Raw genomic sequence first — 27,987 nt, 5'->3', positions numbered from 1 at the left:
GTAAAGATTTCATCTCTTTTAAGTGAAAAATATTTTAATTACTTTATTCAGCCCTTAAATGTGGGGTTATGTTACACATGCTAATATATCTTTATCTGTTTACATGGATGGAAGATTGCTTAAAACAGCTGTCTGTTTTCAGGCTGTAAGCTTCTATATAAGCAAGACTTTGCAAGACATTTGGGTCTACGCTGTGTTACCTGCAGTTACTGCTCCCAGATGTGTAAGCGGGCAGCAGCTAAAGAAATTGATGGAAAAGCGAGAGATTTTTGTAGTGATGATTGTTGCAAACGGTTTATAGACTGGTATTTTAAGGTCAGTGAAGTTTATTTTCTTCTGTAGATTTTTTTAAATCTTCTGCTTATCTTTAATTTGCATTTACAATCAAAAGTGCTGTATAGATTGCAAATACTTTTAAATCTTGTCCTTACCTTGCTTAGCTGGCGAAAGGTGGCAGTTTATTAATGTGGAATATTATGAATTAAATTGATCAAATCAGCTTAAAGCAGACCAAGGCAGGCCAGCAGCACGGTTCAATTCCCGTACGCCTCACCGAACAGGCGCCGGAATGTGGCGACTAGGAGCTTTTCACAGTAACTTCACTGAAGCCTATTCGTGACAATAAGCGATTTTCATTTCATTTCATTTCCCTGGAATAAATGCGATCATGCATACATTATAGAGTACATGAAATAGACTTTACAGACTGCTGATGACCTTTCTGATGCTGAAGCAATCCTCAAGGATGCGTGTTGTTTTCTTTTTCGCATCATAAAAATGTTACAAAATAAGAAATGGGTAACTATTTTCTCTGTTATACAAAAGCGTTATTGAGAACAAGATTTTAACTTATTTGCCACAGTGTCAATTCTATTTGCAATTTTCTGCAGCGCAGCAAAATTCATGAAAGACGGTATGTATAATTTTGAAATAAATGTAACACTACAAAATTCTTTCTTGTGTTTCCCTGTAAAGTTCCATAAATGGCAAGAATGTACAGATTAATGAATAGGAATCGATGTGAAAGTGAGCTAAATTCTATGAAGCAATGTAATTTTTGAATATTGACGATGTCTCCCGGTCTGCTATAATGTTGTTGCTCTTAGCGAGAACCCGTATAGTGTGGCTTAATAAAATTTGTTTTCCAGACAGCATTAATACAATTCCAGGTTGATGGCTTGCCTTGCTGCCATAAAATCAGTGACCAGTCACATTACTTTCTACATTTGTTTCTGATACGAGTATTGTATTGTGCAAAAATACATAAATGGATGTTTTGTATGACAGAAAATGGTTAGCAGGTTGCACAACCTAGTCAAACTATTAGACATGTAGGATCATGTGGAGATGCCAGCATTGGACTTGGGTGAGCACAGTAAGAAGTCTTACAACACCAGATTAAAGTCAAACAGGTTTGTTTCCAATCACTAGCTTTCAGAGCATTGCTGAAGGAGCAGTGCTCCGAAAGCTAGTGATTTGAAACAAACCTGTTGGACTTCAACCTGGTGTTGTAAGACTACTTACAAGTAGGATAGTTAGAGTATTCAAGTGAATCTTCTAATTGGATTGGATCTTAAAGCGCCATGTAGTTGAATTGCAGCATACACGGTTGTTTGAAAGTACATGTGACTTAATCTTTTTTATGTTTCTTAAATTATAGAAATTGCATTTTTCTTCAAGTAATTTTTTTTTCATTTTAGGCTGCAAGATGTGACTGCTGTAAAACTCAGAGAGAGCTGACTGAATCAGTTCAATGGCGGGGAGAAATGAAGCATTTTTGTAATCAGCAGTGCCTTCTGCAGTTCTATTGTCAGCAAAATGAACCGAATATGTTTACGCAAAAAGGTCCTGAAAACCTGAATATTGGTAGGTGCTTGCTCACAAGAAAATAGATTTGCACTGAAATATTTACTCATATATTTGAGGTTGAATACTCCTGCCAGCTGATTACAGAGCAGAATTAGGCCAACCATTAAGAATTCAGCAGTCCAGATTTGTCATATTCCTGATTGCTGGAGTACTGTCAAATGACAAGAGTATGGGGAAAAGGTGTTTTCTCACTTTGATACAATCTGCCCTCTGTTTGTTTAGTTTCTCATTGGTCAGCCAATGCCATGTAACCACTAATACGCTATCAGTCATATTACCAGGACGGGTTCATTCCCATCCTCAACTAAATGTCCCATCCAGTCATATTTACAACCGATGTTAAAATATTTTTGATGGTATAAATGAGTCGTGTTTATTGTTCTGACATTGCTGCTTGCTCATGTCACTTAATGGAGCTTGCCTAATACTTGTTGAAAAATGATACAAAATTGTAGAATCATACAACACTGGGAGGTCACCTGGCCCGTTATGACCATGACAAATGTTGAAAAGATATATCTCATTAGATCTACTTCCCTTTTATTTCCTTGCTGCCATGTGAACTTTTCTTTTTCAAGTATATATAATTTCTTTTAGAAAGTTATCAAATCTTTGTCATCCACTGTTAGGCAGTACGTGTCAGATCATAAAAGTAGGTATACTTATACCTTTTGGCTGTCCATAAAATTCCTCATAATTTTGGACCCACCTTTAAATTTCTGTTGAATCTTTTCTGCTCTTAAGAAAAATAATCCCATCTACTCTAGTCACTCCAAATAACTAAAATGCCTCTTCCCTTAATTTCAGTTCCTTATTTTCAATTGATCAATGTTAAGGGAAATTTACATATTTTTATTTATAAATAAATTCATAATGGGTGTCAGGATATATTTGCCAACGGCTCATACTTCTTTTGAACCCCATGTATGCAGTTGCCCATAATTTGAATTAATGTAAACATTTTTAAGAATATGCTGAAAAGCATGCAAGAAAGATGTGCATTCCAAAAGTGATTTTTGATGTTGGAGCGTCACTCATGACGTAAATATTGAACATCAGCGTTATACCACTATTGCAAGTGTACTGCATAACTGCAAGTTCTCTAATTTGCAGATGAAATTGACAGTTGACCATTGGATATTTACTTGTTTTGTGTGCCATTCAATTTAAAATTCCTTTTTTAAGTTTGTAATTGTTAGATGGAAAAAAAACTTCTTTTTGCCTTTCCCCATCCTGTCCTGAAGCCTTTTGATTTGCTAGAATACATTTGTGCCAGCTATTTGACCACTGGAGCATTACAACTGAAGCAAATTTTGTCCCGCAGGTACTCAAATCGTTTTTTTCATAGTAGTATAGAAATGAAAGAAGGAGCCATTAATGGTGATCTCCCTCCCTGCCCGGTTGTTCCCCCATTACCACCACCGGTGTTGCTGGGACCAAAGCCAGTTTTATCAGCCCTGCTGCAGTGTTAGTTGATATCAGCTCAATCACTGTAAATTGGCGATTGAAACTGGCAACTTCTGATCTGTATGTGCTGGATTATATGCCCCCACATGTGTGTGTGGGGGGGGGGGGGGGGGGTTAAATTTGTGCAAGGCACATTAAAATCCCAAACAGCATGCCTGCCCTTTTAAATTAATGGCTACTTAAAGTCTCATCCAACTTTAATTGCCTGTATTTTATCTGTGGCCGCAAGAACATGCAGGCAGCCCCGCCGCTTTAGCTGTGCATGGGCTGGTGAGGCAGGACTGGGAGCCTAGTTGGGGACACCATCTTGTCTCTGGAATCTGGCCCCACTCACCTTGCTCTGAACTTAGCTGGTGCCTCTTTGACCACAGAGCTGCTGGCCATCCAGTTGGCTGGTAGCTCTCTTAAGATTTGTGGGGTGGCATGGTAGCACAGTGGTTAGCTCTGTACTTCACAGCTCCAGGGTCCCAGGTTCGATTCCCGACTTGGGACACTGTGCGGAGTCTGGACAATCTCTTTGTGTCTGTGTGGGTTTCCTCCAGGTGCTCTGGTTTCCTCCCACAGTCCAAAGATGTGCAGGTTAGGTGGATTAACCATGATAAATTGCCCTTGGTGTCCAAAAAGGTTAGGTGGGGTTACTGGGTTGCGGGGATAAAGTGGACGTGTAGGCTTAAGTGGGGTGCTCTTTCCAAGGGCCCGTGCAGACTTGATGGGCCAAATGGCCTCCTTCTGCACTGTAAATTCTATGGGACATCTTTCCGAGATGGGGAGCGGAATTCTTGCATTAAAACAATTAATACTGCTGCTTATGTTAAATTGCTGTAAGGCAACTGGGGCGAGGTGTTGGACCTCGGTGCCTCATAAAATTTAGTCCATGACTTTGCTATTCACTGGGTGTTGTTGGATGTAAAATCATAGATATAGGACAGTACGGAAGCACAGTGGTTAGCACTGCTGCTTCACAGCGCCAGAGGCCCAGGTTTGATTCCCGGCTTGGGTCACCGTCTGTGCGTTGTCTGCACGTTCTCCCCGTGTCTCCATGGGTTTCCTCCGGGTGCTCTGGTTTCCTCCAACAAGTCTGGAAAAACGTACTTTTAGGTGAATTGGACATTCTGAATTCTCCCTCTGTGTACCTGAACAGGCACCGGAATGTGGCAACTCGGGGATTTTCACAGTAACTTCATTGCCGTGTTAATGTAAGCTAGTAACACTAATAAAGATTGCTATTATTAAATATATTTCTCATGTATTTCAGAATAAGATAGCGTAGAGCTAAAATTTGCCAATAATTCATTTAATTGGTTGATTTAAGTGATGACTTTGCCGAACTAAAGTGTTGTTCCATTTTTCAGTTTCCGTTTCAGATCAAAACGTTCAGACCCAAGTTTTTAAAGTCACAGTAAGTATTGTCCAACATAGTAAATTTCACATCTATGATTGTATTTGAACATGCAATTTTTCAGGTTTACCCAACTTTCTGCGTAATATTGATATTTGAGCAAAATGTGATCATTTGAATATTAATTACCATAACTAAATTCACACAAATTTTGGCATTGGATTATATAATTTATATACGCACCATGCACACGAGAAAGTATAGATATGGGCCATTACAATTTCTTTATTGCTGTTTAATTTAAGCTCTCTTCTGACTGCTTGATTGGTTCTATTTTTAACATTAATACAGTAACCTGGGACTCCAACGAACCAAGGTGAATTAGATTTTTCTTGCGCCGAGCAGTTGCCATACCAAGTTGTGATGCAGCCAGATAGGATGCACCATGCCAAAATTCCTTAATTTCCTGAGGAAGTACCTGTACTAGCCTCCCCAAACAGGTGCCGGAATGTGGCAACTAGGGGCTTTTCACAGTAATTTCATTGAAGCCTACTTGTGATAATAAGCGATTTTCATTTCATTTTTTCATTTCATTTTCAAGTATAGGCACTCTTGTGCTTTCTTGGTTGTAGCATCGACATGGGTGAACCAGGACAGGATGTTGATGTTTATATCTAGGAATTTGAAGCTGTCAACCATCTCCACCTTGGCACCATTGATACAAATGGGGCGTGGATTACGAGTCACTTCCTGAAGTCGAGGAGCAGCTGCTTAGTTTTGCTGATATTGAGGGAGAGAATTTTGTTGTTGCACCATACCACTAAGTTCTCTATCTTCCTCCCTGTACTCTGACTCGTTGTTGTTTGAGATCCGGCCCATTACAGTCGTGTTATCAGCAAACCTGTAGATGGAATTAGAGCCAAATTTTGCCACACTGCCTTGTGTGTATAAGGAGTAGAGTAGGGGGCTCAGTACGCAGCTTTACGGGGTCCCGGTATTGAGGACGATCATGGCGGAGGCATTGTTGTTGATCCTTACTGGTGGCGGTCTGTGGGTCAGGAAATCAAGGATCCAGTTGCAGAGGGAGGAGCCGAGTCCTAGATTTTGGAGTTTGGTTATGAGCTCGGCTGGCATTATGGTGTTGAAGGTGGAGACATGGGGAGCAGGCTGGGGAGAGAAGACTTGAAACCAATTTGTTTTAGTCTCCCCTGCAGACTGTACAGTCTTGCTGAAGAAACTGCCCCTCTTTTTGTTTACCCAGTACCATTGCAAAAATTGATACTTTTGCTTTCAATCTGGTTTATTTAAATGATGCAACAAAACATGTCTTAAATACATACTAAAAATTTTTGTGGCGCAAATGGCAGATGGTCTTTCAGAAGGATCATGAAACAAGTGTCTGATTCTGTTTGCATGTTGCGAAAAGCAATCATACTAATGACCCAGCAGTTTAGTGATGGCCATTATATGGAGGATTTTAGCTGACAATGAAATGCAAACCAAATGTGGATTGCCATGTACTTCTAAATTGTTGCAGACTATGCAGTAAACAACCGAGTTTGAATTAGCACTCGATCATACCATTTTAAAGCTCTACTGGTGTCTTGTAACTGCCTCATTATTTACAGTGGTGAATAAATTCTGATCTAATAACACCAGTAAGTGCACGTTTCTCCAAAGCAAAGCCATAAAGTGGAAACAAAATGAATTGCTAATTTTTGGACACAATTAAATGAAAAATTAGAGAAAATTTTTTAAATTTGGTTTTGGAATATGGGCATTCCTACTCCCATTCATTGTCCAGCCATAGTTTACTTTATCCTCTCTTTGCCCATGCCCCTCCCAGTCAGGGCAGTGATGCTGAGGGGGTCCAATTATGGTAATGCCAGGGGAGGTAAGTTCGACTCTTGTTGGCGATGGTCATTGTCTCCGGTTTCTGTAGTGCAAATGTTGCTTGCCACTTTGCAGCCCAATCCTAGATGTTGCCAGGCTTGCTGCATGCAAGAACTGCTTCATTAACTAAGGAATTGTGAATGGCGTTAAATGTTGTGCAATCATCAGCAAGCAGCCTTATGTCTGATCTTATAATGGATAGAAGCCCATGATGGAAACAGTTGGACCGAGGGTGTTGCCCTGAAGAACTCCAGCAGTGATGTCCTGTGGCTGAGTTAAATGGCCTGCAATGACCACAACCAACTTCTTGCTAGTCATGGAAGAGTTTTCTCCCTGTTTGTCATTGATTTAAGTGTCTTTTAAGTGCCACAATTGAAACATAGAAAATAGAAGCAGGAGGAGGCTATTCGCCCTTCAAGCATGCACCACCATTCATTATGATCATGACTGATAATCAGGTTCAATACACTGATCCCCTCCATATCCATTGATCCCTTTAGCCCCAAGAACTATATCTGATTCTTTGAAATTATATAACGTTTTGGCCTCAACTACTTTCTGTGGCAGCAAATTTACCACTCGCTGGGTGAAGAAATTTCTCCTCACCTCAGTCCTAAAAGGTTTACCCTTTATCCTCAAACTATGACTCCTAGTTCTGCACTCTTTCTGAATCTAACCTGTCTAATCCGATTAGAATTTTGTAAGTTGCAGTGAGGTCCCCTCTCACTCTTCTGAATTCCAATGAATACAAGCTTAACCTACGTCTGGTGGCGGCCATGGTGTGAGTGGTCGCACATTTGGTAGCTCCCGCTTACGGTGGTGTTTTTGGACCTTTTCCCTGATTAACAGGCTGATATTTTGATGGAAAAAGGAGCAGGAGTGATGGAGGAAGAGTTTGTTCTGCCACTGGATGAATTTGTGGACCAGAAGTAGTTTTAGGTGAAAGGAGCTGTCGGAGCGAGCAACTTTTCCTGCGACGCAGGGGAAGATGGTGGAGGGCAAGGGATTGGCCCTACCATCTCCGTGGTGTATGGAACAGCTGGTGGACTTCTTCAAGGAGAAGTTCACCCAGCAGAGGAAGACGAGGACAGTGGATCCGCCAGGCGATCCGGAAGATGGAGGAGACGGTGGGGACGCATGAGGAGCACCTTACTTCGTTGGAGGCCGTGATGCAGGATATCCAGAAGTGGCTTCAGGAGAAGGTGGAGGATCTGGAGAACCGCTCCCGGAGACAGAACCTAAGCAGCGTGGGGTTGCCAGAGGGCATTGAGGGAGCGGATGCTGGCTCGTATGTGGCCAAGATGTTGGACACGTTGCTGGGAGAGGGGGTCTTTGAACATCCCTTGGAGGTGGACCGAGTGCGCACAGTGCTGATGAGGAAGCCACAAGGTAACGAGCCGCCGAGGGCAATGGTGGTGCGGTTGCACTAATTTCTGAGCGAGTAGCAGATCCTGAGGGTGGGCCAGGCAGACGAGGCGGTATACCTTGGAGTGCAGCGAACTTCGAGTTTACCAGGACCTTGGTGTGGAGCTGGCCAAGAGGAGAGTGGGCAAGGCTGCCCTCTTTAAGAAGGGGGTGAGGTTTGGGATGCTGTACCCGGCTCGCCTCTGGGTGACCTACAATGGTCGAGAATATTATTTTGGGATGCCAGAGGAAGCAATGGAGTTTGTGAGGGATAATGGACTGGCAGGAAAAGGAGGACATTGAACTTTGAAGGAGGTGCTTTTTTTCTCTCTTTGGGGGCCATTGTCCTTTGTTCTTCTGTGGGGGTTGGGGGAGTTCTTTTCTTTTTCAGTCTTTGACTGTTGATGTTGTTTGGGGGGGGTGGGGGGTGGTGGGTGAGGGGGAGTGGAGGGAGAACTCAGTGGAGGCGGTAGGATGCTAGGCAGGGGCTGCCAGGCTAGCTGGATGGGCCAGTTCACGGAAGCGCAGTTGGGGTTGAGCAGGTGGTTAGAATGCTGATGAGGGTTGGGATTGTTGTTCTCTGGGGGAGAGGGGTGACTGCTGATAGGGGAGGGGCTTTTGAAATGTGGCATGAAGGCGTCTCTCTTTCCCCCGCCCCCCGACCAGGTTGATTACATGGAGGGATGTTTAATGAGGCGAGGGAGCAGGGGGTGCCCCCCCCCCCCCCTTTACGCTGTCACAGGCCTCAATCTCCTTAATTTTAAAGAGGGTCAAGGATCCAGAACAGTATGAGCCCTACAGGCGAATTTCTTTGTTAAATGTGGACGCTAAGTTGTTGGCAAAGTTCTTGCCCTCATGGATTGAAGACTGTGTGCCGGGGGTGATGGGGGTGGGCCAGACGGGGTTTGTTAAGTAGAGGCATTTGTCAGCTCACATCAGGCGGATGTTAAATGTTATAATGATGTGCCTGGAGGGATAAAGTGTGGAGGTGGTGGTCACCATGGATGCAGAGAAAGCATTCGACTGGGTGGAGTGAGACTATTTGTGGGAGGTCCTGGGGAGGTTTGGGTTTGGGCAGGGATTTGTGGATTGGGTCCGGCTGTTGTACCGGGCACTAGTAGCGAGTATGCGAATGAACCGGGTGAGTTCGGAATATTTCTGGCTGCATGGGGTGTGAGGCAGGGATGTCCACTCTCACCATTGCTCTTTGCCTTGGCTATAGAGACATTGGCAATGGCGCTGAGAGCATCATGGGACTGTCAGGGGAAAGTGGGAGGGTGGAGCATCCGGTCCCGTTGCATGCGGACGATCTGATGCTCCATATATCAAACCCTTTGAAAGGTATTGGGCCAATTCATAGAATCATAGAATTTACAGTGCAGAAGGAGGCCATCAGTCTGCACCGGCCCTTGGAAAGAGCACCCTACCCAAGCCCACACCTCCACCCTACCCAGTAACCCCACCCAACCTTTTTTTTGAAAACTAAGGGCAATTTAGCATGGCCAATCCACCTAGCCTCCCCGAACAGGCGCCGGAATGTGGCGACTAGGGGCTTTTCACAGTAACTTCATTTGAAGCCTACTTGTGACAATAAGCGATTTTCATTTTCTTTCATTTCATGGTAATTGTTGGGATTTGATCTGCCTTTGTGGACATTGCTTAGCAATATTTTAGTTGGTTAGAGACATGGCTCAGTTTAGAGCACAGGCATTCAGCATGACAGTTAAGATGTTGTCAGGATCTTTGTTGGGCCCAGCACACTCAATAATATGTTATCTCATGAAATTGATTGAATTAGCTGAAGACTGGAACCATAACCTCAGGGCTCTGAAAAAGAGATGGATAATCCTTTTAGAGCTTCTGACTGGCGATGGTTGAGAAAGTTTCAGCCATTCCTCTTGTACCTATATGTATTTGTTGCTTAATATTCATAATTGTTGACTATCTGCACTCCAGAGATTTGAACTGATCAGTTGGTTGTGGAATTTATTAGCTTTGTAGCATGAGAATTCTGCTGTTTAGCATGAATATTGGCCTGTTTTGAAGTTTCAGAATTATTTTCAGATCGTCTGGTGCTGGTTCTGGCCTGCTGTTCTACACCCCTCGGTGTTAGTCATTTGACGTCATGGTGATGGGGGAGTGAATGATTTGCCAGGCCATGAAGTTAATTCTGTTGCTGCTAATTATCCATTAGCTGTAAATTGATAAAAAATTATATTATTTTCTGATAAATGCAGTTGGTTAGTGTTCCCAATCCCAAATGGGGTGACAAACAGCAAATGGTTGCAGGAATTCAATCATATTAAACTCTCACCCCTTCGCACTGTCTGGCAGTGAGTTATATTTTCCAATCACCTGAGCAGTGTGACTTATCCAGCACACTGCTAGGCTGTCCTCTCGCATACTGTCCCAAGACTTGTTGCTGAAAGCTTCACAGGGAAATTAGCACGACACTGTTAACATAGTGAAGGTACCTTCAACAATTCCAGCCTGAACCCTGCCTAAAATGTATTCTCCAGAAGGAATCCAGTACTGCGGCAGGCAAGTCCCACCCACAGCCAATGAATCACCAACACCCACATCCACACATGAACCACCAGCCTGGCAAGGTACCAGAGATGGCCATTACCTGCACAAGGCGCAGGTCAACACAGCCCACTCAAAAATAAACATGAAAATCAAGAACCCCGACCAAGCCAGGCTATTCCATACCAGGCACAAAGACACTCTTCCTCTCTGTTTCCCCACTCCACCCCACCACCGCGCAACCACCACCCCACACACCAGAAGATCTAGGATTTTCATCACAGATTTTAATGTTCATAAGATGCATTATATGTTGATCTATAATGAGCATTTTATATTGAATGTCAATATACAGTAGTCCCCCGTTATACCGCGCTCCGCAATACCGCGGTTCGCGATATACCGCGGGGGGGCTTATGGACCCCAACTGTCAGTTGTGTCAATTTCAGCGGCCGGCTCACTTTGATCCGGAGAGGGAAGCTGCTCTCTCACTGAAACAATCAGCCGGCCGCTGAAATTGACACTGCCGGCTGCTCTCTCCCTCCAATCCAACTATTAAGTTTTAATGTTTCTGATTGGAGGGAGAGAGCAGCCGGCAGTGTCAACTTCAGCGGCCGGCTGATTGTTTCAGTGAGAGAGCAGCTTCCCTCTCCGGATCAAAGTGAGCCAGCCGCTGAAATTGACACTGCCGGCTGCTCTCTCCCTCCAATCAGAAACATTAAAACTTAAAAGCAGTGTCAATTTCAGCGGCCGGCTGATTGCTTCAGTGAGAGAGCAGCTTCCCTCTCCGGATCAAAGTGAGCCGGCCGCTGAAATTGACACTGCCGGCTGATTGGAGGGAGAGAGCAGAGAACACAGGAGGGGGTCATACGGGCCTCTGCAAGACCAGCATGGTCTCACATCGCCCCTCCCCTCTGTAGCAGGGGTTCAGGCTGTAGCTGCTGGGGTATAGGCTGTGGCTCCTGGGGTACAGGCCGTGGCTGCTGGGCTTCAGGCTGTGGCTGTTGGGGTACTGTGGCTGCTGGGGTACAGGCTGTGGCTGCTGGGGTTCAGGCTGTGGCTGCTGGGGTACAGGATGTGGCTCCTGGGGTACAGGCCGTGGCTGCTGGGCTTCAGGCTGTGGCTGCTGGGGTACTGTGGCTGCTGGGGTACTGTGGCTGCTGGGGTTCAGGCCGTGGCTGCTGGGGTTCAGGCCGTGGCTGCTGGGGTGCAGGCCGTGGCTGCTGGGGTGCAGGCCGTGGCTGCTGGGGTGCAGGCTGTGGCTGCTGGGGTACTGATTGGAGGGAGAGAGCAGCCGGCAGTGTCAATTTCAGCGGCCGGCTGATTGTTTCAGTGAGAGAGCAGCTTCCCTCTCCGGATCAAAGTGAGCCGGCCGCTGAAATTGACACTGTTTTAATTAGATCCACGATGGGGGTTTTAAATTTATTTAAAAATCCATGCTAGCGCTTCCCATTGTGAGTCTACGAGGGTCTGACCTCTCCCCCCGCCCCCCGTAGACTCACAATGGGAAGCGCTAGCATAGATTTTAAAATAAATTTAAAACCCCCATCGTGGATATCCGCGGCTCGGATGCAACGCGGGTGGCTGTCTTGGACCCCAACACCCGCGTTATAAAGGGGGACTACTGTACTCCCTTATTGCTGTATTGTTTTTGTTGGCATCTGCGGTCATGTTAACTTTTTAAGTGTTAAATTGGGATCTTATTGGAAAATATTTTGGGATGCGCTGACCTAGTGATTACAGTGAAAAAGCTCTTGACTGCAGAGGTCAGAGAAGACTCATTAGCCTCATCTAATATGTGTATAATGTTGGTCTCATTATTTAAGGAAGGACATGAATGCATTGGAAGCAGTTCAAAATGACTAATACCTGGTATGGGAGGGTTGTCTTATGAGGAAAGGTTGGACAGGGTAAGCTTGTATTTGCTGGAATTTAGAAGAATAAGAGGCAATTTGATTGAAGCATGTAAGCTTCTGAGAGGTCTTGATGGAGTGGATATGGAAAGAATGTTTTCTTTGTGAATCTAGAACTAGGGGGTCACTGTTTAAAAATAAGGGGTCACCCATTTAAAACTGAGATGAGAATTTATTTACTTTGAAGGTCTTTGAAACACTTCCTCAAAAGATGGTGGAAGTAGAATCTGAATATCTTTACGATTAGCAGCAGCAGCCTCAGCAATAATGACAATAATGCTGGAGCAACTCTTGATTAGCATGAGGTGAAAGGTTATTTGGGCAGCTGGGAAAGTGGAGCTGAGGTTAGAATCCAATCAGTTGTGATCTTATTGAATGTCAGAGCAAGCTCAAGGAGCCGAATGGCCTTCTGTTCCGGGTTCGTATGTGACAAATGTATCAGTGGGAGATGGAGCTGACTTTCCTAGTAACAGACTGAAAGGATTCAGTGATGTCAAAATTCAGGGCTATGAGAGGGCTACTGGCAGAGTGTACACTCCCTAGTCCAACAGGTAGAAGAAGATCCTGTTTCAGAGGTTTCCGTGATTTACTTCATCTTGCTTCGAGAAGTACAGTCTCCTCCTGCACCCCACAAATAGGGCCGAGCAGGTGACTCTTGGCTGATAAATAATGTGTGCTGTTCTCTCCAGAGGCCCAGCTGCTAGATGTCGTTATTGCTGAGGCTGCTGCTGCTAATCGAAAACAAAAAAAATACTTGTCGGTGCCACTTTTCACAACTACTGAACTCCTCCAGGTGCTTCACAGTGAATGAAGTACTTCTTAACAATCATAATCTTTATTAGTATCACAAGTAGGTTTACACTAATGCTGCAATGAAGTTACTGTGAAAATCCCCTAGTTGCCACACTACGGTGCCTGTTTGGGTACACAGAGGGAGAATTCAGAATGTCCAATTCACCTAACAAGCACGTTTTTCGGAATTTGTGGGAGGAAACAGAAGCACCTGGAGGAAACTCGTGCGGGCAGGGGGAGAACGTGCAGCCTCCGCACAGACAGTGACCCAAGCCGGGAATCGAAACTGGGACCTTGGCTGTGTAGCGCCAGTGCTAACCACTGTGCTACTGTGCATCACTGTTATAACGTAGGAAATACAGCAGCCATTTACATTCAGCAAACTCCCACAAAGTATAAAGTGATAATGACTAGATCTGTTTTTGTGATGTTTACTATGGGATATATATTCCCCAGGACACCAAGGATAACTGCCCTGCTGCTCTTCAAAATAGTTTCATGCCTCTTTGACACCCACCTAAGAAGGCAGATGGATCTTCAGTTTAATGTCTCGTCTGAAAGACAGCAGCTCTGGTGGTACCGCACTACACTAGTGTCAGCCTAGAATTTTGTTCTCAAACCCTGGAGTGGAACTTGAACCTTGATTCTGAGACTAGGATGATACCAACCGAGCCAGAGCTGGCACTTGAATTTCAAAGTCTTGCTATATGCAGAATTTTTAAAAATGGCTCCTTTTGTAAATTAAAAAGAGCTGTTTAAAAGTTCTCTGACCAGAAGTTTTGTGTTAAGTTGAAGTTGGAAACGTTCCCCAAAATGAGACAGCAAAAGAGTCTATTGTGCAGCCATAAACTCCCCATCCCCTCAGAGTGTTTCAGAAGCTATTAACTAATCCCACTAGGTTTTCTGGCACCTTTGGGATTGGCTGTAGCATTTGTGATTATGTGTTGAAATGTTTTCAGTGTTGGTATGACATTATCGGATTGCACCTTTGACCTTTTAATTGCTTGGTTGGATGCCTGATGATCTTAAAGCAAAATCTGATACGTTAAAATGGTGGAGGGTGAGACATGTGCTGAGTGCCCTTGGACGTGATCTTACCAAACTGGCAGGGTTAAAACTGATCCTTGTTGTTTCACTCAGAAAACTAAAGTGATTGCATCATATCAGAATAGAAGGTGAAAATGAAATTAAACTGAATCTACTGCCTTACACTTTTTTTCCCCCTTTAACTAATTTGAATCTCATTTGAAGAGAAAGACTTCAGTTTATTTTTTCATTAATTTTGTCTTTTTTTCATTGTTAGGCTTCTAACCAGACATCAACATCTTCACCAGCACCTGTAAAAGAGCTGAAAAATAAAGCATTATTGTGCAAGCCTTTGACCCAGACAAAAGCTACTTCCTGTAAACCTCATATGCAGTCAAAGTCCTGTCAAACAGGTATGAATTTCCACCTTTTTCCTGTGATTTCCAGAATACCCAGTAGAATGTTAATTAAACCAGATTGTTCAGAGTGGCTGGGTGTTCAGGTGAAGCTCTCGAGCAAGTTTTTCCCTGGTTTTGAGATCCCTGTTTATAACTTTTTTACTTTCTTCCTATTATTTGGTAACAATTTTGAGCAACCAGTTGAGGTAAACCTGCTCAGCTGCATTTTAGATTAAATTTAATGATTTGGAAGTTTGTGTATTCAATATACATGGCACAGTATGTGGGGATGGCCAGTTGTTGCCTTCAGATAAAGTGGAGTTAGACAGCATATAGTAAATATACCAGATGTGCTATGTAATCCAGTCCCTAGTTGAAGTATATATTATATATATTATATATATATATATATATATATATATATATATATATATATATATATATATATATATATATATATATATATAATTACATATACTTGGGCTTGGTATTCATAGATAAATACCAAAACTTAGACCAGTTTAGAAACAAAAGAAGCAGAACTGCATGGAACATAGGAGTTTCTGTGCAGTACAGACACCGCACCTGGGAGATGCATAGCTGAAGCTTGGCAGTGCCATCACTGGCATTTAGCTGTAATTACATTGGCTGATTCTGTTATTTAAAAATTGTGACGAGACTTGACAGTGGAAAGAGAACAGAAAATGAATGCAGACTTTAAGACTTGTAGAACTCAAAATTTGTGTCAGTGGCACTGGGTTTTCAATTCTTGAGTGTTATTTTGCCTTGAAAGTGGTATCTGCGGTGTGCATGCAAACTCCGGTTAGCCGTGTCAGGTGCCATTTTGGTGTGTTTACTGGAAGTATGCAGAGTTGACACACCGTGGCATCACACAAGCACTGCCATTTTATAGTTCAACACTTCAGCTTAACATTTACTCTTAATGCCACATAGCTTCAGCAGCTGCAAGTATCCCCCACTATTTAAAAGGATCATCAACTACTTTCAGGTAACTTGCTGACTGATTTCTATTGGCTCTTGCTGTGACTGTAGAAATAGTTTCTAGAATTGTTTAATGTTGCTCAAGTCCACAGAGAGTGTTGTAGCACATGCTGCAAGACTTTGTTCTTGCATCAAAGATTCAGGAAAAACCACATATTCCCAGACATGATGCGGTCTTATGCATTCCTGCCCCATCCCACCTCATTGATAGGGAGCAATTGACTGCATGCACGATGCTTCGGGGGAGGGTCACACATCTACTCTTGAGATGAACCCCAGTCGAGGTATCCCAGTCAAGAGGAACTCCACTCCTTCAGTACCCAGTTTTTGTGCAACCAAACGTAACTTATGCAGCAGTCATTTTATTTCATTATCTAGCAGTCTGTTATGCCATTTGCAGTTGAGCCACCAAAACAAATTGGAGTGTGGCTAATGGACGCCAAGGGCCTTTAACACCGTGGCCCATGATTATGGTGCGCAACCCCTATGTCAAGATATGCAGGTTAGGTGGATTGGCGATGCTAAATTGCCCCGCAACAGGGCGGCACATGGCGCAGTAGTTAGCACTGAGACTACAGCGCTGAGGACCCGAGTTCGAATCCCGGCCATGGATCACTGTCCATGTGGAGTTTGCACATTCTCCCCATGTCTGCTTGGGTTTCACCCCCACACCCCAAAGATGTGCAACTTAGATGGAATGGCCATGCTAAAATTGCCCCTTAATTGGAAAAAAAAAAATAATTGGGTACTCTAAATGTTTTTTTTTAATTGTCCCCTAGTGTCCAAAGATGTGCAGGTTAGGTCAGGTTATGGGGATAGGACAGTGGAGTGAGTCTAGGTGGAGTGCCCCTTCGGAGGGTCAGGTGCAGACTCTATGGCCGAATGGTTTTCTGCGCTGTAGGGATTCTGTGGACAAGTGGACAGCATGCATGAAATTACTTGTAGTATTGTATACCTTTGGTGCTTAAACAATGCTTCTGCCAAACTGCTGCAGAGGAACCCAGCAGTACTTGGCAGAGTGGAGGCCAAAATTGCGGTAACACAACCTCTCCATAATTAGGACGCCCTTGCCACGAGTTGAGAAGGGGGGGGGAAAGGAGCAGGCAACCACACAGACCCTTTCTGTCTGGAGCTGCCTCACCACAGCCAGAAAATGCACCAACAACCCTATACCTTACCTCTCCCATGTCATTGACCATCGCAGCAACTGCTTGACCAGAATGCTAAAATAAAAGCTACCACAAAATAAAAATTGCAAACCACATTTATAAACCAAAGTATGACATATTGCATACAAACTTAATCAAACTTGCATCAAAAATACAAACTTGCATTTGTTTTTACTTCCGCCTTCCATGTGACTTTGCCTCTTCTAGTGCTGCGACACAATACTCCTCCAGTGGCTATATCAATGCTGGCGGAAGGGTTTCAGTGGAAAAAACTGTATGTGGCTTTGCAGCATAGCACTGACCAACTCTGGGTCTAGAATGCATAGCTTTGAACTATAGGTGGCAGCAGCCTAGCTCGCAGTCTTATATGCAACAAGGGCTTTGGTGAATCGGCGGTGGTGGGGGGGACAAATGTTTTATTCTTGTGGATGAATGGCAGGTTTGTGTTCCATGGAGCGGCTGCCACTCCCCAGGGTAAGAAGTCTTACAACACCAGGTTAAAGTCCAACAGGTTTGTTTCAAACACGAGCTTTCGGAGCACGGCTCCTTCTTCAGGTGAATGGAAAGGCTTGTTCCAGAAATGTTTATATAGACACAGTCAGAGATGCCCCGGAATGCGAGCACCTGCAGGCAATCAAATCATCAAAGATGCAGAGAGAGAGGTAACTCCAGGTTAAAGAGGTGTGAATTGTCCCAAGCCAGTTCAGTCGGTAGGCCTCTGCAAGTCCAGGCTTGTTGGTGGGGGCCGAATGTAATGCGACATGAATCCCAGATCCCGGTTGAGTCCGCATTCATGCGTGCGGAACTTAGCTATAAGTTTTTGCTCAGCAATTTTGCGTTGTCGCGTCTCCTGAAGGCCTCCTTGTAGAATGCTGACCCGGAGATCAGAGGCTGAATGTCCTTGACTGCTGAAGTGTTCCCCAACTGGAAGGGAACAGTCCTGCCTGTTGATAGTCGCACGATGCCCGTTTATTCGTTGTCGCAGTGTCTGCATGGTCTCGCCAATGTACCACGCTTCGGGACATCCTTTCCTGCAGCGTATGAGGTAGACTACATTGGTCGAGTCGCACGAGTATGCGCCGCGTACCTGGTGGGTGGTGTTTCCACGTGTAATGGTGGTGTCCATGTCGATGATCTGGCATGTCTTGCAGAGATTACCCTGGCAGGGTTTTGTGGTGTTGTGGTTGCTGTTCTGAAGGCTGGGTAATTTGCTGCAAACAATGGTTTGTTTGAGGTTGCGCGGTTGTTTGAAGGCCAGTAGTGGGGGTGTGGGGATGACCTTGGCAAGATGTCCATCCTCGCTGATGATGTGTTGGAGGCTGCGAAGAAGATGTCGTAGTTTCTCCGCCCCAGGAAAGTACTGGACGACGAAGGGTACTCTGTCAGTGGTGTCCCGTGTTTGTCTTCTGAGGAGGTCGGTGCGGTTTTTTGCTGTGGCGCGGTGGAACTGTCGATCAATGAGTCGAGCGCCATATCCCGTTCGTACGAGGGCATCTTTCAGCATCTGTAGGTGTCTGTTGCGCTCCTCCTTGTCTGAGCAGATCCTGTGTATACGGAGGGCTTGTCCATAGGGGATGGCTTCTTTAATGTGTTTCGGGTGAAAGCTGGAGAAGTGGAGCATCGTGAGATTATCTGTGGGCTTGCGGTAAAGCGAGGTGCTGAGGTGACCGTCCTTGATGGAGACGAGTGTGTCCAAGAATGGAACTGAATTTGGAGAATAGTCCATGGTGAGTTTGATGGTGGGATGGAACTTATTGATGTCATCGTGTAGTCGTTTCAGTGATGTCTCGCCGTGGGTCCAAAGGAAAAAAATGTCATCGATGTATCTGGTGTATAGCATCGGTTGAAAGTCCTGTGTGGTGAGGAAGTCCTGTTCAAACTTGTGCATGAAGATGTTGGCATATTGAGGTGCAAATTTGGTCCCCATGGCTGTTCCGTGCGTCTGGATGAAGAATTTGTTGTCGAAGGTGAAGACGTTGTGGTCTAGAATGAAACGGATGAGTTGCAGAATTGCGTCTGGAGATTGGCAGTTGTCGGTGTTGAGGACTGAGGCTGTTGCAGCAATGCCGTCGTCATGGGGGATGCTTGTGTAGAGTGCCGAGACATCCATTGTGACGAGGAATGTTCCTGGTTCAACTGGTCCATGGGTGCTGAGTTTCTGTAGGAAGTCCGTCGTGTCGCGACAGAAGCTGGATGTACCTTGTACGATGGGTTTCAAGATGCCCTCGATGTGGCCAGAGAGGTTCTCACACAGGGTCCCATTGCCTGAAACGATAGGACGGCCTGGTGTGTTGGCCTTGTGTATTTTCGGGAGGCAGTAGAGATCTCCAATGCGGGGATTACGTGGGATGAGAGCCCGTAGGGTGTTCTGAAGGTCTGGATCTAAGGTCTTGATCAGTCTGCTGAGTTGGCGGATGTGTTCCTTGGTTGGATCTGCGGGTAACTGCCTGTAGTGTTCCTGGTTGTCGAGTTGTCGGTATACTTCTTTGCAGTAGTCTGTTCTGTTCAGTATGACGGTGGCCCCTCCTTTGTCTGCTGGTTTGATGACGATGTTGCGGTTGGTCTTGAGAGTGCGGATGGCGTTGCGTTGTGCTTGGGTGACGTTTGAGGCTGCCTTGTGATTGCGAGTGATGAATCTGGCATTGACACGACTTCTGACGGCTTGAGCATACATGTCGAGTCTAGGGCAGCGGCCTTCCGGAGGCATTCCGGGGCATCTCTGACTGTGTCTATATAAACATTTCTGGAACAAGCCTTTCCATTCACCTGAAGAAGGAGCCGTGCTCCGAAAGCTCGTGTTTGAAACAAACCTGTTGGACTTTAACCTGGTGTTGTAAGACTTCTTACTGTGCTCACCCCAGTCCAACGCCGGCATCTCCACATCATGACTCCCCAGGGTGGCAGCTCTGCACTTTAAGTAACTTACTGGACCTTCGTTGAACCTTTATGACAACCAGCATGCCATTTTGAATACTGGTATGCTATGATGGCAGCAGCCTGAACTTGCATGAGAGCCATTTCGGTTTTATAAGTTCGTAAGAATTAGAAGCAGGAGTGGACCATTCAGTCCATCAAGCCTGTTGAACCATTGAATAAGATCGTGGCTGATGTGATTGTGGCCTTAACTCCAATTTCCTGCATGTTCACCATAACTGACTCACTTGTCAATCTAAAATCTGTCTTAACACAGCCTTGAACGTTTTCAAGCCACCACTGCTCTTCAGGGTAGAGGTTTCCAAAGATATTAATAACAATCAGGGAGAAAACTGCTCCTTATCTCCATCTGAAATGGGAAATCCCTTATTTTTAAAACATTGGCCCCTAGTTCCAGATTTCCCCATCATCCTCTCAAGCCCTGCCAAACCCACTCAGCATCTTGTATATTTCAATAAAATCACCTGTAATTCTTCTAAACTCCAGTGAGTACAGGCCTAACCTACTCAACCTTTCCACATCAAACAGCTACAGCACTCGGATTTTGGTGGATACTGCTTATGTTCCAGTGGAAGTGAGACATAATTTATCAGCTGCTCCATTGTGGTTGGGTCTTGAAGTGTACTTGCGTAGTTAGCCGCCACTTTATGGGGACAAAGATGGACTTCAAGCTCTCTGCAAAGGCCTGTGACACGTTGGTACTCCTTGCATTGACCACAGGCTTTCTGGCAGGTCTGCAATGCACCAAGCATTCAATTGTGTACACACATCAGCATTCTTCTTTAGGCTGCCAGTCCTCATCTGTGTCCTCTGCAAAAGAACACGTCTGTGACATCACCTTCTGGCAAGCTGGCACCTGTACTTCCCTATTCGCTGCTCCACCTGCAGGTCGCTTATGTCCACTGTCTCAACAGATGCAGATCCTGCCTCTACGCTATCCTCTAAAGTATGTGCAGTGTCATATCTGAGCTAGTGGGTGAGAGTGAGGCAGTGTTAAAATTTCTTCACTCTTGTCCTGCTCTTCCACCGCTGCCAGATTAGTTTACAGTCAATGCTCCTTGGAAAGATCACTTTGCTGCGCACAACCCAATGATTGCACTGCAGTGATCTTTTTAAGATTGCCACACGTGCACACATCTTAAAAGATCATTCTTGTGTGTGGTCTATTTGTCACTCCACGGTAAGTTCTGAACTGTTGCGCAGCTGTGAACTAGGGCAGCTGAAAGGAAATGTCGGTTTCAGTTCTTGGGTATCTGAAAAGAGAAAGGCACAAGGATAAGAGTTGTGGTGAGCAAAGGAGGAGAAAGCCAGATGTACATACTTAAGCCATCTACAGCTTGCAAATCAGAAAAAAATGTGGGATGTTAGGAGGAAGATTAGGAGTGCAAATACCATCGTCTTGGAGAGAGTTTCAGCCCCACTGCTGAGGCTGACCTGATCTGTTCAATGATGGCGACCACCAATTCCTCCACTGAGGTAAGAATATACATGTGGATTCCAGCTAATCGTGCATCATTATCCACACGTTGGTTTTCTGTACTCAACAAATTATGTGACCGTAGTATGTTAGCAGTCTTGTGATATTGCAGATGGGGAGTTAAGAATAAGTCTTCATGTAAGCTGTGGTTAGAGAATTGGGGACCTTTGTGTGCATAAATAATAACTTCTTACATTTTGCTCTTATTTTTATATTGCCATGTATCAAAAATTGCAAAAGTTGAAAATAATTGAATAGACATACATTTTAACTGGAGTTTTACCTTGCAATGATTCCTCTTCCCACTCCCAATGAAGGTCCAAAAGTTGTCTCCTTGGCCCCCTTCCACTTTTCATGATTCCTCCAATGTTTCTCAATTGCAGGCAGCTCTTCGACATCTTGTACTGGATGAGCAGTTATTTCCTACCAATTAAATATTGGACAAATACCATTGCCTTCTTTCCATTCCCTAAACTCAACTCCATTTGATTCCCTGGTAACAGGCTGAGACTATTCTCAGCATTGGTGGCATGTTTGACTACATATTTGCTCCATCACCAAGACCACCTATTTCCACCTCCATAACATCCCCTCAACTTGACCCTGTCTTAGCTCTTTTACTGAAACCTGTTGCTCGTTCTGGTGAGTGTGCTTTACACTCAATTGGCTCTGTTTTATTACTTAGCTCTAGAGTCGACAGGTATCCTTATGATACCACCACGAGGTTCAAGTTCAGATCAATGACTCAATACACCAATTAGTAAGGTTCAAAACAAAACACGTTTATTAATACACAGTTATTCGCTACTCATGCATATAATACTAAAAGACTAAGCTATTCCTACCACTAACAGACCAATACTTATCTGGATAAGGGAACCCGCCGGATCAGGGAACAATGGCCTCTTGCTCTGTACTAGATCTGCAGGCTTCCAGCTGGTATGGACTAAGGGGTCAGGAGTGTCTATCTCGTAGCGTGCATTGTATGACACTTACTTGGTGGCTCAGCAATCGGCCAGACCTCTCCTCCTTACGGTCAAGTTCTTAGAGAGCTGATCAGGTGTTCTGCTGGGAGGGCCGGCTAAGAGAGTGAACTGAACTTAGGACCTATATAGGTCCCAGGGGCTTCGCGCCATTTTGGGCGGACCCCGAGCGTACTTTCAATCGATTGGATCCCATACCAATCGATTGGTTTGAATTCCCCAATACTGGGACTGTTCCTCGATCGCTGGGCGGTTCTTTCTGGCTTGTTTGTCTCCTTTGTTTCGGACTCCTGTTGGCGCCGAGAAGTCTGACCTGCTATAGAATGTCCCAAATGTAGCTAATCGTTGTATCCATTGTTCCCGGGGATCGCTCATTAATATGCAAACTGCTGGTTTCGGTGCTGTCTGCTTTCTTTGCAGGCAGAATACACAGGAACTCTGCAAAACTGCTTGTTTCGCTAGTATTGTCCAATTTTCCCTGCTGTCTTTGTGTTTCTCCATTTTGTGTGGGGAAGTGGCCAACTCAGGTGGTTACAAACCCTCATTCTTGCCTTTGTAACCTCTAGACTTGACTATTGCAATGCATTTAGAACATAGAACATAGAACAGTACAGCACAGAACAGGCCCTTCGGCCCTCGATGTTGTGCCGAGCAATGATCACCCTACTTAAACCCACGTAACCCGTATACCCGTAACCCAACAATCCCCCCATTAACCTTATTTCTGTCTCATTCTCCCAAATTCTACCCTCTTGCAACTTTGAGGTCAGTCAAAACTCTGCTGTCCATGTCTTAGCTCATACAAATTACATTCCCTTATCACCTTTGTCTTTGTTGACTTGTATTAACTACTGCTCAAGCAATGTCTTGATTTAAAAATTATCATCATAATTTTCAAATACATTTCTCTATCTCTAATGTCCTCTAACCCCACAGCTTTCTGGGCTTATCTAATCATGGCCTTTTGAGAAACCCAATTGTTCCAATACTGGTGGCCTAATCTGCAGCTGCCTAGCCCGTAGGTGCTGGAATTCCCTCTTTGCTTTCCCACCTTGTACTCTTCCTCTAAGATACTGCTTAAAACCTACCAGTTTGACCAACATCTACCCTATTAAGCCCCCTCAGAATATTGAAACATAAAATCACCTCACATTCTTCTAAACTGTAATGAGTATAGGCCCCACCATTATTTCTTGGAATATACCCTATTCTACTGTGCCGCTACTGTTAAGTGAGCCTCGGTGGAATAGTGGTGAGCATAGCTGCTTTCCAAGCAGTTGACCCGGGTTTGATTCCCAGCCATCGCAATAAAAAGTTACTTGCAAATTGCGGAATACATGGTTAACAGTAGGGTTCTTGGCAATGTGGAGGAGCAGAGTGATCTTGGGGTCTATGTTCATGGATCTTTGAAAGTTGTCACTCAAGTGGATAGAGCTGTGCAGAAGGCCGATGGTGTGCTAGCGTTCATTAGCAGAGGGGTTGAATTTAAGAGCCGTGAGGTGATGATGAGCTATATAAAATCTTGGTACGGCCACATTTGGAGTACTGTGTGCAGTTCTGGTCGCCTCATTTCTGGAAGGATTTGGAAGCTTTGGAAAAGGTGCAAAGGAGATTTACCAGGATGTTGCCTGGAATGAAGAGTAGGTCTTACGAGGAATGGTCGAGGGTGCTAGGCCTTGAGACTTCCGGTTGCGGCTATGCGGAGCTAAGCCGCACGTTCGGCAGCTCCCGCTTTAATAGGACTTGTGGGCTCTTTTAAGGGCCCCAAACGGCGCTGATTCGACGGTTCCCGGTGGATAAAGGGGTCTGGAACAAAACCCCCCGGGGTTTATGGTGCGGACTCGGAGTGGGGCGAGGAGAAAAACGGCAGCAGCTCCCCTGGAAAAGCGGGGGAAGGCGGACAAAATGGCGGCCAGTGGAGCCCTTGAGGAGTGGAGGCAGTGGGCGGAGGAGCAGCAGGCGGCCCTTCTGCGCTATTTTACGGAGCTGAAAGGGGAGTTGTTGGAATTCCTGAAGGTGCTGGAGACCCAGACAACCCAGGGTGCAGCGATACTTGAGTTGCAGCAGCAGGCCTCTGAGCGCGAGGATGAGGTTTCGGCCCTCGTGGGGAAGGTGGAGATACACGACGCCCTTCATAAAAAGTGGCAAGATCGGTTCGAGGAGATGGAGCTTCGGTCACGGAGGAAGAACCTGCGGATCCTGGGCCTCGAGGAGGGGCTGGAGGGGTCGGACCTGCCGGCCTATGTGGCCGTGATGCTGAACTTGCTGGTGGGGGCAGGATCCTTACATCTGCCCCTGGAGCTGGAGGGGGCCCACAGAGTACTGGCCAGGCGGCCTAAGGCGAATGAGCCCCCGCGGGCGGTGCTGGTGCGGTTCCATCGGTTCAGTGACCGGGAGTGTGTTCTGCGATGGGCCAAGAAAGTGAGGAGTAGCAAGTGGGAGAATTCGGTAGTATGGTAGTATGTGTCTACCAGGACTAGTGCGGAGGTGGCCAAGCGGAGAGCCGGGTTTAACCGGACGAAGGCGGTGCTCCACGGAAAGCAGGTGAAGTTCGGCATGTTGCCGCCTGTGGGTCACCAACAAGGACCGGCATCACTACTTTGAGTCCCCGGAGAGAGCGTGGGCCTTCGTGCAGGCTGAAAAGTTGGACTCGAACTAGAATTTGGGGGCTGTGGGAGTTTTTCTATTTCTGTATCACTGTTCATGCTGTTGATGATTATTCTGTTTGTTTCTGTTTTTTCTCTCGCTTTCGAACGATGTGGGTTATGGTTTTGTGTTTTAAGGGGGGTATTGGGGTTTGTGGTTGATCTATGTCTTTGTTTGTACGGAGTTGGTGGATGGGTTGGGTCTGCTGTTTGGGAGCTGCGTTGTGGGGTGGGGCAGTGTGAAAGCGCGGGCTTTTCTCTGGTTTCCCGCGCTGCGGGACGAGGGGGGTGGAGCTGGTGGCGAGGGGCGTGGTTATCAGATCTGTTTTCACGCGCTGAAGCGGTGCCAAGGAGCTGATGCAGGGGAGGAGGGGGGACCTCTTATCGGGAGGGGTCGGAGTTAGGGCGGGAGCTGCCGGGGTCAGCAGAAGTCAGCTGGCTCACTGTGGAGGGAGCGTCGCGACTAGGAGGGGTCCTAGTCTGGGGGGGGATACCGGGTTGCTGCTGGATTGGCCAGGGAGGAGTTGGTGCGGGTCGGGGTGAGGTTCTATCGCCGTGGGAAACGGGCCAAATGGGCGTTGGCCGGGGGCGAGCAGTCGATGGGCTATGGCTAGTCGAGGGGGATGGGGTGCCCCCTGACCCAGCTGATTACGTGGAATGTGAGGGGGTTGAATGGGCCGGTTAAGCGGGCCCGGATCTTTTCGTATCTGAAGGTGGCCGTGGCCATGCTCCAGGCGACCCACCTGAAGGTGGCGGACCAGGTCCGTCTGAGGAAGGGGTGAGTGGGGCAGGTTTTCCATTCAGGGCTCGACTCGAAGAACCAGGGGGTAGCGATCCTGGTGGGGAAGAGGGTGGCGTTTGAGGCGTCTGAGGTTGTGGCTGATAGTGGCGGCAGATATGTGATGGTGAGCGGTAAGCTGCAGGGGGAGAGGGTGGTGTTGGTAAATGTGTACGCCCCAAATTGGGATGATGCTGGTTTCATGAGGCGTATGTTGGCCCGCATTTCTGGCCTGGAGGTGGGGGGCTTGATCATGGGGGGGGGGGGAGTTCAATACGGTGCTGGATCCCCTACTGGATCGTTCTAGTTCAAGGACAGGCAGGAGGCCGGCGGCGGCCAAGGTGTTGAGGGGGTTTATGGACCAGATGGGAGGAGTGGATCCTTGGAGGTTCGGGAGGCCGAGGGCTCGGGAGTACTCTTTTTTTTTTCTCTCCCATGTGCACAGGGTTTATTCCCGCATTGATTTCTTTGTTTTGAGTAGGGGACTGGTCCCGAGGGTGGAGAAGGCCGAGTATTCGGCTATTGCGATTTCGGACCATGCTCCGCATTGGGTGGATCTGGAGATGGGGGAGGTGCGGGACCAGCGCCCGCTTTGGCGTCTGGATGTGGGGTTGTTGGCTGATGAGGAGGTGTGCAGGAGGGTTCGGGGATGTATTGAGAGGTACTTCGAGGTCAATGATACTGGGGAGGTCCAGGTGGGGATGGTGTGGGAGGCTCTGAAGGCAGTGATTAGGGGGGAGCTGATCTCCATCCGAGCCCATAGGGAGAGGAGGGAGAGACTGGTGGGGGAGCTGTTGATTGTAGATAGGAGGTACGCGGAGGCCCCGGAGGAGGGATTGCTGGGGGAGCGGCACAGCTTGCAGGCCAAGTTTGATTTATTGACCACCAGAAAGGCGGAGACACAGTGGAGGAAGGCGCAGGGAGCGGTCTATGAGTATGGAGAGAAGGCGAGCAGGATGCTGGCGCATCAGCTTCGTAAGCGGGACGCGGGTAGGGAGATTGGTGGAGTGATGGATAGGGGTGGGAATGTGGTGCGGCAGGGGGCAGAGGTCAATGAGGTCTTTAGGGACTTTTACAGTGAACTGTACCGGTCGGAGCCGCCGGCGGTGGGAGGGGGAGATGGAGAGTTTTTTGGACAGGCTGCGATTTCCAAGGGTGCAGGAGGAGCAGGTGGAGGGACTGGGGGCGCCGATCGAGTTGGCCACATGCATTCGGGGAAGGCGCTGGGACCAGATGGGTTCCCGGTTGAACTTTATAAGAAATATGCGGACCTGCTGGGCCCCCTGTTGGCTAGGACCTTCAACGAGGCATGTCTCGGGCGCTGATTTCCCTGATCCTGAAGCGTGATAAGGACCCCTTGCAGTGCGGATCATACAGGCCAGTTTCACTGCTGAATGTGGACGCCAAGTTGCTGGCGAAGATCTTGGCCACTAGAATAGAGGACTGTGTGCCGGGGGTGATACATGAAGATCAGACGGGTTTTGAGAAGGGGAGGCAGCTGAACACTAACGTGCGAAGGCTGCTAAATGTGATAATGATGCTGGCGGCAGAAGGAGAGGCGGAGATTGTGGTGTCATTGGATGCGGAGAAGGCCTTTGACAGGGTGGAGTGGGGGTACTTGTGAGAGGTGTTGGAGGGGTTTGGGGTGGGGTTTATTAAATGGATGAGGTTGCTGTCCGAGGCCCCGATGGCGAGTGTAGCGACAAATGGGAGGAGGTCCGAGTACTTTAGGCTCCATCGTGGGACGAGGCAGGGGTGCCCCCTGTCCCCCTTGCTTTTTGCGTTGGCAATTGAGCCTCTTGCCATGGCTCTCAGGGAGTCGAGGAGGTGGAGGGTTTTGGTGCGAGGTGGGGAGGAGCACCGAGTGTCGCTGTATGTGGACGACTTGCTGCTGTATGTAGCAGACCCGGTGAGGGGAATGCCGGAGGTGATGGAGATTCTTGCTGAGTTTGGGAGTTTTTCGGGCTATAAATTGAACCTGGGCAAGAGTGAGCTGTTTGTTGTACACCCGGGAGATCAGGAGGAGGGGATTGGTAGGCTCTCGCTAAAGAGGGCAGTGAGGAGTTTGAGGTACCTGGAGGTTCAGGTGGCTAGGAGCTGGGGGACTCTGCACAAGCTCAATTTTACTAGGTTGGTGGAGCAGATGGAGGAGGAATTTAAATGGTGGGACCTGTTGTCGTTGGCGGGTAGAATACAGTCCGTTAAAATGACGGTGCTCCCGAGGTTCTTGTTTTTGTGCCTCCACATTTTCATTCCAAGGGCCTTTTTAAGGAGGGTGAACAGCAGCATTCTGGGATTTGTTTGGGCGCTCAGGACTCCGAGGGTAAGGAGGGTCTTTTTGGAGCGGGGCAGGGATAGAGGGGGGCTGGCGC

The 27,987-nt window shown here is 46.6% G+C and overlaps 1 protein-coding gene across 1 annotated transcript in view; it reads left to right on the top strand.

The window, feature by feature from the left end:
• zmym2 (zinc finger, MYM-type 2) overlaps window positions 1-27,987 on the top strand; it is a 180,209-nt gene that overhangs the window by 99,136 nt on the left and 53,086 nt on the right. The window contains 4 exon segments of the mRNA XM_038817980.1: window positions 143-315; window positions 1,701-1,866; window positions 4,689-4,735; window positions 14,507-14,642. Of these exon segments, the coding sequence (XP_038673908.1) occupies window positions 143-315; window positions 1,701-1,866; window positions 4,689-4,735; window positions 14,507-14,642 (522 nt within the window).

This window comes from Scyliorhinus canicula, chromosome 14 (assembly GCF_902713615.1).
Source record: "Scyliorhinus canicula chromosome 14, sScyCan1.1, whole genome shotgun sequence".
Classification (NCBI taxonomy): Eukaryota; Metazoa; Chordata; class Chondrichthyes; order Carcharhiniformes; family Scyliorhinidae; genus Scyliorhinus; species Scyliorhinus canicula.
The sequence above is the reverse complement of the archived record's forward strand: the minus strand, read 5'-3'. Positions and strand labels throughout refer to the sequence as shown.